This window comes from Perca fluviatilis, chromosome 21 (genome assembly GCF_010015445.1).
Source record: "Perca fluviatilis chromosome 21, GENO_Pfluv_1.0, whole genome shotgun sequence".
In the NCBI taxonomy this organism is placed as follows: Eukaryota; Metazoa; Chordata; class Actinopteri; order Perciformes; family Percidae; genus Perca; species Perca fluviatilis.
The window spans coordinates 17,022,641-17,033,238 of record NC_053132.1 but is presented as its reverse complement, the minus strand read 5'-3'; the positions used below and the strand labels follow the sequence as shown (position 1 = coordinate 17,033,238).

Here is a 10,598-nt window from a genome sequence, read left to right as displayed (position 1 = left end):
ATTCAAACAGTCTGGGCAGGGTACGTTTTGCTTCTGAGACCAAATGCAACCATATAACAAAGTAGCATTTGAAGCAAGAAAGACAGTTCATGCTTCTAAAGTAAAGTGGAGATCACAGGCACGGCTGTGCTAATCGCAGGCCTAATTGGGCAGCTGGCACAGGTGCATTGAGTTCTTTCAGTTTGCATTTCAATTGAGGACGCTCAAGGTTTCTGCCTTTGTTCCTGAGTGAGTGGTTTATTCCATTTTGTTTGATAGCCATGTTTATTTTATCATGGTAAAGATGATCATCTGATCTATCTAGTGAATTCTGACATTATTATGATCTACTAAGGTTAGACACTTCAGGTGAATAGGTTTATTGGTTTAACTAGTAGATATCACCATGAAACTTCCCAACTGATCGCCTACATTAAAGGTCCAATGTGTGGGAATTTCTCCCATCTAGCGTTGAGATCATATATCGCAATCAACTCTGTGCACCACGCAGTTCAAAGTACGTATTACAGCTACGGTAGCCTTCATGCTACAAAAAGCTGGTCTCTTTTTCTTTTTCTGGACGAAGAAGAAGACTCCTTTTCCTGAAATTTAGATTTTGAATATGTGTGGTCCTCTGTTTCCTTCTTCAAACTTGACGGGGCCGGGAAGCAAAATTACAAATCCCACTATGGCCACACCAAGACCCGCCCTACGAAGCAGCTCGATTGGTTGGGGTTAGGCATTTGACCTCAAGTGGTTAAGGTTAGGATAGCCGATTGGTCAGGAGATAGGACCTGTACAAATGGGGTTACGTTACCTTGCGTAAACCTGGACGCCTGGCCAATAAATGAAATTGAAGGGTGGGTCTTGGCGTGGCCATAGAGGGATTCGTAACATCGCCCGGGCAGCTACGGTACCCATTAGCAGCACCTGTGGGTTTATCATGTGACAGCGAAAACTCGAAAGGCAAAGCAGTATGTCCTGTATGTCCCTTACCGGCTAATGTATTTCAAGATGGCGCATGAATCTGGAGCGTCTACCTTATATACTGTCTATGGCGTCTACCCCAGTTCATAATGTAAAATTTCAAGCCAAAAGGAATACTTGGAATTGATGGTGGTGGTAAATATTCAAGTTTGTGAACGGGCAACACAGATTTTGATAGTGAACAACTAAACACGTTACACACTGGACCTTTAAGACTTATTTTTGGTATTACAAGTTTTCTGAAATGTAATTTTTAAGAATGCAAATGAGGCACACTCAACTAACATGTTTCATTTTGTTGCCATATCAGAGTCAAATATTTTTACAGAAGGAATCTTGCATATCTTTGTATTACTCCATAAAGCCATTAAAAAGGAATTGTTGCCATGTTGAGTCAAAAAACAGCCAAAAAAGGAGATATAGCCTATTCAACTGTCCTTTTTATTGTAAACAGTGTGATTTTTGTTGTTTCGTAAGATATAAATCAGATTGATTTGGTAAATATGGATGATACTCAAAGACTGAGATAGCTGTTCACATGTGAAACATATAAATTAGCCAATTATCTTGAGAAAGCCCGGGAGAAGAGGAAAAAAACGCTTTATCAAGATGATCTGTAGATGAGGATTCGTGTGTGTGTATATATATATATATATATATTTTGTTTTTATTTATTTATACACCACCGGTGTATTATATATATATTTATATATATTATATATATTATTATATATATATATATATATTTGTATTCATGTATTTCTCCAAATGATTTATATATGCGACCGGAAGATGTTTGCTAGATAAATTTGTGGTGTCTTGTGGGATGGACCAAATGTTTGGCATGACACAGAAATGAAATTTAACCATCTAACTATATACAATAATTGCAATATAGCTACACAGAAATAAGTTGTTTTATTACTTTTTAAAACATTTAAGGCAACCAGGAACATTACTACAAACCAGGTCATGAGAAACCAAAGAACAATTTATAGAACACTGGAACAGTCACGCTAAAATAACAGACAGTGTGCTAATGGACAAACGATTTTGAGTTCTCATGAGCACTCCAGAGAAGAAAATGGATGATTTGAACACCTGCCTCCTGGGAATAACATGATGGGAAATTATGTTCTGGGAATATTTGAGGAAATAGCTGTAAGGATCAGTGTAAATAAAAGCTCCATGATCTCTCAGATGTTGCAATCTCTGTGTGAGGCACAGTCTGGGATACTCAAGCAGAACACTCTTGGCTTTATGTGAATCTTGGCAAGAACAATCAAGCCTTTCACATCCTGGAAATGTGTTGACTGGCGAGCCACCTGTCCATAACACTTCATTGGACATCTTTCCAAACCTCATTTCAGTCACAGCTGCTCTAATCCAGAGACAACCGGTTCTCTTGCATATTTGTTCTGAATTCATAGACCCATGAGATTCTTGTTCTTGGGAAACTTGGGCTTTCTCACACTCTTCTTGGATGAGTCTTTGTTGTTGCGACTGGCTTTAATCTCTGCTTCCCACTGTTTTCTCACCATTGTGTAGAGCCTCATGGTGGCCTGTGCGTCTTGGACCTGGTGGACAGTGAAAGAAGAGAGGGCGAGATCAGTCCGAGATGCTTTGTTTTACATTGATTTTTTTGAGTTTTGATAGGTATTCTTTGTAATTTTTTGTTTTCTAATAGTTATTAATGTCAATGAAAGGCATTGCATTATTACGTAATTTTTTTTTTTTTTTTTTTTTAAAGAGGTTGGTGTTAATGTGTCACAGTTTTGAAAACAATAAGTTGAGAGATGTTTGTGTTGATGACTTACAGATGAATGTTCACCCTGTTGGACCTTAACGTTGAGTATTTCTCTACAGAGGAGTTTCAGCGAGGGTCGACCACTCTAAAAAACAATTAAAAAATAAAATCACATAAAATAAAACACTGATTCTGAGAATTGGGTCACTGGCACATGGTATGTTGACTTTAAAGTGGTATAAATACCTTAACAGCTTTCTTAAAAGGTTTGTACTTCTGAGTGTCCCGGATTTTCTTTTTTGGATGATCCAAGAGTAAAATCTGAAACGGGAGTTTAAGTTTGGTTTACAAGTGCTTACATTTATTTTGAAAATGTCTGTAGTTCCCTGTCAGATATGACATCCAGGCTACCTTTAGGTCATTGTGTATGGCATGTCCAACCACAATTCTGCCTTGCAGGATCTCAGCAACCTCTCTCTGCACAGTCTGTAAATCCTCTCCTGCAGTGAGGCAAACATGGATAATGAATTATGGTCCTACAGTACATGAATATTTTTAAGCAATTATGTGTTTCAGATTCTCACATCGTTGTTTATTGTTCATTAAAACTACCTCCGTGACTCACCCTCTTTGATGTCCTCTGGTCGGATGCCACTGACAGCTGTCCTGTAGTCTGTCACCTTCTCTGTGGGTTTCACATATTTGTCATAGATGCATTTCCCAAAGTGGTTTACGAGGGACACGCGAGCCAAGATGCTGTCCTCTCCATCAGGACCGACTCCCACCATCTCGCAATCAATGGCCACGGCTCTGGTGAGGCTAACAGTTGGCCAATGGCAAACAGGGAGATAAAAGAGGACAGTCGTCACTACTACGTCAACCTGCCTGAGGAAGAACTGTTGTCTCTGTTTTTGTTCAGAATCAGCTTTATTGGAATAGTATGTATACACATACAAGGAATTAGACTCTGGTAAAACAGTTTTTATTCCTGTGTCTATATTGTCACATTTATCTTTGCTGGCAATGTTATGAACTAAAAATCTGACTGAAATATGCAAAAACAGCAGAATGGTCCTTTTTAAAAAGGCACAGACAACAATGCAGCTAGACTGGTGGCAATGCTGCATTCAGGTTGCAACTTGTAACCGATTGGATTTCTCAGTTAATAACTTAACAGCCATCACACTTTTACCAGTATGACATGAACTCTTTTGTAGCAGTGTGGCTACAAAATGACACTGACTTTGTCCTCACTCACCCCTCAAAGGCTTTCTCCTTGACCAGGGCGCTCTCTGTGTCCTTATTTTTGTGAATGCCCTGCTTTTTCCTCATGATCTCCGCTGCCTCTGCTCCCACTGTTGCCTCAATGTCGTCAGGGTCTACATCGTCGAACCAAAGGTCGGCTCTGCAACAGCACAGAACAGGATGAAGTTAGCAGCCACAATGCCTCTTCACCTACAGTATAGCACAATTTAGCTCAGTGTATACTTACTCTGTAGGTTTCCTCTCTTCAACCACAGGTTTCTTTTTCTTGGCTGCTTGCTCGCCGTTTGACTTTCCACTGTCCTTTTTCCTTTTTGGAGCAGCAGACGGTTTTGTCTCTGAGACAGCTGGAACCTCGGAGTTCACCGGTGAGTCCTTAGGGGCAACACTTTTTTTTGGAGGAACAATTTTGTGCTTCACTTTGTTGTCTGGGAGAGACATTGTTCGTCTGGGAGAGACATTGTTCTTGGAAATATTTTTAGATTTTTCTTTAGCCTCCTGTTTTTGTAGAGCACCATTCGGAGGTTTTGGTGTCCCAGGCTGCTGCTTCTCCGGTTGACTGGCCTTTAACACCTGTGGAAAGAGGAGCAAGGTTTTGAACTACTGTACTGAATGTGACATGTTGACAAGCTACAGAGATAGACAACTCTTTTAAAGACAAACCTCTTGTAATGCCTTCCAGTTAGCAGAGAACTGCAGGCTATCTTTCGGAGGCACTGCTTGCTGAGCTCGAGCTTTTTCTTGTTTCTTGGGTGGTGGCTTTATCTTTTTAAACTTCTTTTCCATCCACCGTTTCCTTTTCTTTCTCGATGTGCATATTTTCTCTGTGGACGTGGGTTGTTTTGTTTTAGCAGTAAAGTCATTTTTCTTTGCCTTCACCTTTGACATTATGGCCACTTTCGGTGAAATATTTTGCAGTATTTGGTTGAAGTCTGCTAACCGTACTCAGCCACGCTGGACCGTCAGAGCTTCGACACTTGGTTACCTGGTAACGTTAAAAACGGAACAGTTACGCCTTCTCACCAACAAATAAGTAAGTTTACCGTGTGGTCGCACCGACGCAGATTAATTGTTAGGATATTTTTCTTGACTGCTGAGAAAATTGATCAGTAATCTTCAGGTGCTGCAAAGCCATGCTGAAATGTGTATTTCCGAGATGTGCAGCAGCCAAATGTGTCTGGTGAAAACAATAAAACAAATCGTTACAAAAAGTTACTAAGCTAAACAATATCAACGACTATGGTGCAGTATTCAACTAAAATTAACTCCAATGTATATGTTAATACGTAAAAAAAAATTGCTTTTCTTTTTGCTTCTTATTCCAAATGCGGAAACTCGTTTTGTGTCAAACGTTTCACATCGGACCGAAAATCATATGGGACCAAATGTAGGTAGGCATAATAATTGATCGACGATGTTTGACAGCACGAACAAATTGGAGTAAAAACCAAAAACGGTTTCGATTGAAATTTTGATTTTAACGGGTTGTTGTTTTTACTTTTGTCACATTTTGGATAAATACTTGGTGACGTATTTGTCGAGGACATCTTGGTAAATAACCAAAGCTCTCAGACTCAGGAACATGCTCAGAGAGATGTTCTCGGGCTACTAACATTAGCTAGCTAAAGTTACTAATGTTAGCTGTTAGCTAGATAAACCAAAAATATACGTGTTTATAAGTTGTAACTCCAGCTAACTTTGGGACTGAAGCTTTATATAAATATATATAATAGTCTTTGAATTGTCACACTTGTTCATCGTACCTTTCTCTGTTTTGTTGTGGGTTCAGACAATGGTGGCAAACTCTCCCTCTCCTCTGCCTGAGAGGGCCATTTATGGGTTTGTCCTTTTCCTCGGCTCACAGTTTGGCTTCTGTAAGTATGGTCATTTCACTCCTCCAATATTAAAGCGTTAAACATGTCCAATTAAAATGGAAAATCCAACAGAGACATTCACATAAGTGAATTGAATGGCATTTTTTACATTTCCATGTACACATACAATTCAAACTACTTATCGTTCTTTTACTGATTAGCTGAAGAACTGGCTTATTGATAACCAGATATGTGCACATTAGACTGCTTGTTGACTTTTGCTGCCTGCCTGCAGATTCGTTTTGTCATGTTGCTTGTTTTATGATGATGTGTTGTGTTTGTTACTTGTTGTTCTGCATGGTTTTTGTTTTTTTTAATGTTGGTCTGTGTATGTTGCTTTTATGTGTTGATTGTATTGTCATTTTATTGTATTTAATTTATTTTAGGTTGCCATTTTCAAACTGGCCAGGGACAACTGATGAAAATTAGCCTGCTGGGCTAAATCTGGCTCATTTACAGTTGCTTTGCTGTTGATTAATGAGTATTGTCCCTGTTAAATAAATAAATAAAAAAATAAAAACATTCCAGTGAACTTAAAACAATTGCAATCAGAACAGAATTTAAAAAGAAACAAGGTTAAGACTCTTAATTTGTGGCCATTGTTGCATGTTTTTTACATTTTGTGCAGAGTGTTTTGCTTGAGGTCAATTCAGAAACGGCTACAAATATAACAACAATTTGTATTTACTGTATTTCTGTGACATACTGTGGGAAGTAGGCCATCTTTCCTAAAATACACTCAGTGTATATTTATTAAAGACTGTGTGTGTGTGTGTGTGTGTGTGTGTGTGTGTGTGTGTGTGTGTGTGTGTGTGTGTGTGTGTGTGTGTGTCAGTCATTGACTGCAATATGACATTTGCTTTGCTCTATTCTTGTCACAGTTCTGTTTTGCCTGTGGGCATATATACCAGAGGAGTGGCTTCATTCAATAGGGCTCACTTACTGGCCTCAAAAGTGAGTAGAAACCTTTGACCAGATTGTAAAAAAAACAACAACCAAGTCCCCTCTCTTGACTTATAAATAAAACAGTGTACCTCAGGAAACATTACCACATTACAAGTTGTATGATCCGTTACCTGAAACATGTTTCTTTGTTGTGCAGATACTGGGCCCTTGCTGTGCCGATCTATCTGCTGGTTGCATTAGTGATCACGGTGGTGTTGCTGTTTGGAGTGAACATGAACAACACGGCTCCACTTGACTCCGTGGACATCATCACAGGTGAGGATGTTGCCATAGGCTCATTGTGACCTACTGGTTAGATGACAATGCACCAGTGTAGCAACATTACCGGCCCCCTTATTCAATAATTAGTGCTACAATTAGAGATTATAATATACCAAGTCTCTTTTTCAGCCGGATGTCCATCACATTCCACTTTCTTTGTGTTGGTGTTCTAAACTCTGGTTGATTTTAAAGGCCTACTATGTAACGTTTCCCTCTTCGGTCCCCCTACAGGTTGTCTCATTGGAACTACAGCTCGCGCGTCCCGCTGCTTCGGTCCCCCTACAAGTTGTCTCAATAACCTGTAGGGGGACCGAAGAGAGAAAAGTTACATAGTATGCCTTTAAGAGAACTATGGTTAACTGCTCCCCAGATCTCTGCAGGGTAAATCCAGACAGCTATCTCTCCAATCTGAGTTTTCTTTTGCACGACCAAAACAACCTTTGAACGTACATGTTCCACCAAAACAAGAAATGTCGTAGATAATTGCTATTATCAGGTCACATGACATGAGAAAACACTCAAATGTTTAGAGGATTTTCTCATGGAGTTCTGAACTTCCCAACCCTAACGCCCTTAAATATTTACTTTCTGTCACAGATGTGTATGCTCAAGGCCAGAGGACAACAGAGTGCCGCAAGGGGGGAATACCCAGACTGAAAGATGTTTCCATCAGTGAAGTCAACAAAATGTTCTATTTGTCACCCAAGCTATAACAAACAGGAACTGATTTTAGATGGATGCAGAGTAGAAGTGAAGCTGCAGGGGATTTATTATGGTGTAACTGTTTATCTTTTGTTTATAAAGGAAGGATTCTATTTATTTATCCAGGAACAATGCAACATGGGGTGAAGATGCACTCAAAAGAATTAACTTTTACACACACAATGTTGTGCTTTGTGTGTTAATAACAGTAATATGTTGAATTTGATGGGATACAGACAAATTAACCAAATAACCTCAATTAACCTGCATACCACTAGTTCAGATTTTATTATAAAATACATTCATCTGATTGGTCTAAATCACAACTTGCAACACTGACCTACAATTAAGGACCCAAGTATGTGTTTTATTATTTATTATAGTGTGGTACCTGCCCTCCCTCTTTTTCACTTCCCTCACAGGTAACTCACTTTATAGAGATAGTATACATTGTCTACAGTATAGGGTTCCCACTTCGTAATCTGAAGAATATCATTTAATTTTACTGAGGGGAAATCAGCACTGCTTCCTAACCAGAAGTCTGTTCTATCTGTGCAAAAACCATTCCTGTCCACTGGGTGGCGATAAAGAACAGGTTTGCAGGCCGCCTCAACAACAACAACAAGAAGAAGAAGACCGTGCTTCCATGGTTCTGCATGATACAGTTTGCTACGGTTTATCAATTATCCTGTAACCTTTTGTTGGAACTTTTCTGCCAGAGTTGCACGTGTATTTATTTAAACGCACTGCTGCAGTAACAGTAAACGAATGGCCTTCGCTCTGCCGGTGTGGCTCGCTGTCCAAGAGGAGCTCCTCGGACACGAAGAAGCGGACTGTGCGGCTCCGAGCTGTTTCGACGAGTTCGACGACGAAGCTTTGTTCAAGATGTTTCACCTCACCAGAGCCTGCATCGCTTTCATCACAGACACTGTCCGCGTCCGCATGAAGAGCGTCGCTCTGAAGAGACCCGCGCTGCCCGTGGATGCGACGGTCATGGTGGCGCTGAACTATTACGCACACGGAGTTTTCTCCGCCGACATCGCACAGCGATTCGGGCAGAGCCAGACGGAATGCCTCGTGATCATTTCCGACGTCTCCAGGATCATCGCGGGGATGTGCGAGACGTTCATCTCATTCCCCCAAATCCGGGAAGCCAGAGCCAATGTCGCCCTCAGGATTGAGAAGTTATGCGGGATCCCTAAGGTGCTGGGCGTCCTGGCTCCTGCTCACTTCAAGATCCGAGCTTCTCCATACGAGAAGGACTCTTTCAGGTCTTTTGTCAACACCTTCGGTTACACGTCTGTGGTGAGCCAGATCATATGCGACTCCGACGGAAACATACTGAGTGTTGAGAAATGTTGTGTGGGCAGCACTATTGAGCAGGAAATGTGGGAGTCGTCGTTCAAAGGAAGGGAAATGGAGGAGGACCTGCACGGCCCCTATTGGCTTATTGGTAAGATATACACACACACAAAAAAATGGGAAAACATGACTGGTGACATCCTGTTTTGATGTTATAATTGCTATTCTGCCTTGACACTTTAAAGACTATTTCATTACTACATTTCACGGTATAACTAGCACACACACCTGTACTGCCTTGTCAATTCACACAGAAAAATCAAGTACATTAAACACAGCTATTTTGCTTTGTATCTTATGACGTTATGCCACCAACAATTTTTTTTTTTTTTTTAAAGTATACATCTCAATTTTGAACTTAAAAAGATCTAATATCAAGGTCCACTTACTAGCTTCCTCCAGAGCTGATACATTGCCACTAGCATTTTGTAACAGTTCATGCAATGCAGTGTTATCAGAATCACTTCTATATGTTAATTTGAATGTGAACAATCCTTTTAGTTTTAAACACGACTGCCTTATGTTGTCAGTAAAAGCACACAACTTCTGTTTTAATCATGCAATTTCTTTAGAGCAGGTTTACAGTTTCTCAGCTTTGTGTAATGAATTCCTTGCAGACTGGACACTGCAAGACTGGTTTGTAAGTTCCACAATACATACTACATGCTTAGTTTGTATTAATCCCATTCTCTCCTGTCTTCCTTCAAAGGTGGGAAAGGTTACCACTTAAGTAAACATGTCTTGACTCCCGTGTCAGAACCTGCTAATGACATTGAGATCCGCTTCAATGACGCCCACATGAGGATCCACAACGTCATGCGGACAACGCTTGGCTCCATGAAGAGGCGTTTCCGGTGCCTGATGCAACTTGGTTTTGCACAAGAAGGCTCTTTGGACAAGAAGTCCAACATTATCAAGACGTGCAGTGTCCTGCACAACATTGCTAAGAAGTTCTCGGTCCCTCCCCCGCCTGTAGCTGGTAAAATTGAGCCCCTGCATCCAGGCAAGCAGCGTGCAGTGCCAGACGAGATCAACCCAGAGGCCATAAAAGCCAGACAGGAACTCATCAATAGTATCTTCTCTATTGCCCCCAGTAGCAAGGACCCACCGAGTATAGGCATCACCGAAGAGGATGTGTAAGCAGAGTTGGTCTAAGTTCTGCGCTAGGAAGCAACAGATAGTCAATGTACATTATAGACAAATGTTGGACTAAAACCCATCTTATTATTTAGATGTGTTTGTTGCTGTTCTGTCAGTTTGACACTCATTTGTAAATGTGGCAGCATCCTGGGTTTTTCATCTCGTTTGCAGACTTTGTAAAAACACATTCAGGTATTTTTGTTCATACAAAATATTTTATTTCTTAAACAAATACACATTTTTTCTTTTCTACCTACAGTTCTTATTGTTAATAAATGTAATTTGAAAACATTCTTCTGTCATCTGGAGTGTTTCCC

At 40.3% G+C, this 10,598-nt stretch overlaps 3 protein-coding genes across 5 annotated transcripts; 2 read left to right on the top strand and 1 right to left on the bottom strand.

The window, feature by feature from the left end:
• Nucleotides 1-181: 181 nt before the first annotated feature.
• On the top strand, nt 182-8,129 carry LOC120551126 (phosphatidylinositol glycan anchor biosynthesis, class P). 3 transcript variants are annotated; one of them, XM_039788314.1, is made up of 5 exons: nt 182-228; nt 5,766-5,850; nt 6,732-6,804; nt 6,953-7,071; nt 7,675-8,129. In XM_039788314.1, the coding sequence occupies exons 2-5, from the start codon at nt 5,769-5,771 to the stop codon at nt 7,788-7,790; spliced, it is 390 nt and encodes a 129-aa protein (XP_039644248.1). In that variant the 5' UTR covers nt 182-228; nt 5,766-5,768; the 3' UTR covers nt 7,791-8,129. The 3 variants fall into 3 exon arrangements, with proteins under 3 accessions (XP_039644248.1, XP_039644249.1, XP_039644247.1); XM_039788315.1 differs by lacking the exon at nt 182-228 and adding an exon at nt 5,349-5,367; XM_039788313.1 differs by lacking the exon at nt 182-228 and adding an exon at nt 5,374-5,527.
• Nucleotides 1,866-5,166, bottom strand: rexo4 (REX4 homolog, 3'-5' exonuclease). The gene is made up of 8 exons (XM_039788310.1): nt 4,640-5,166; nt 4,206-4,549; nt 3,972-4,118; nt 3,339-3,532; nt 3,125-3,213; nt 2,960-3,034; nt 2,784-2,858; nt 1,866-2,543 (listed from the first exon to the last, which is right to left on the bottom strand). Exons 1-8 carry the CDS (start codon nt 4,862-4,864, stop codon nt 2,391-2,393), a joined length of 1,302 nt encoding a protein of 433 aa, XP_039644244.1. The 5' UTR covers nt 4,865-5,166; the 3' UTR covers nt 1,866-2,390.
• Nucleotides 8,130-8,265: 136 nt separating the features above from the next.
• si:dkey-197c15.6 (putative nuclease HARBI1) lies at nt 8,266-10,574 on the top strand. The gene is made up of 2 exons (XM_039788311.1): nt 8,266-9,232; nt 9,851-10,574. Exons 1-2 carry the CDS (start codon nt 8,548-8,550, stop codon nt 10,279-10,281), a joined length of 1,116 nt encoding a protein of 371 aa, XP_039644245.1. The 5' UTR covers nt 8,266-8,547; the 3' UTR covers nt 10,282-10,574.
• The last annotated feature ends 24 nt before the right edge of the window (nt 10,575-10,598 follow it).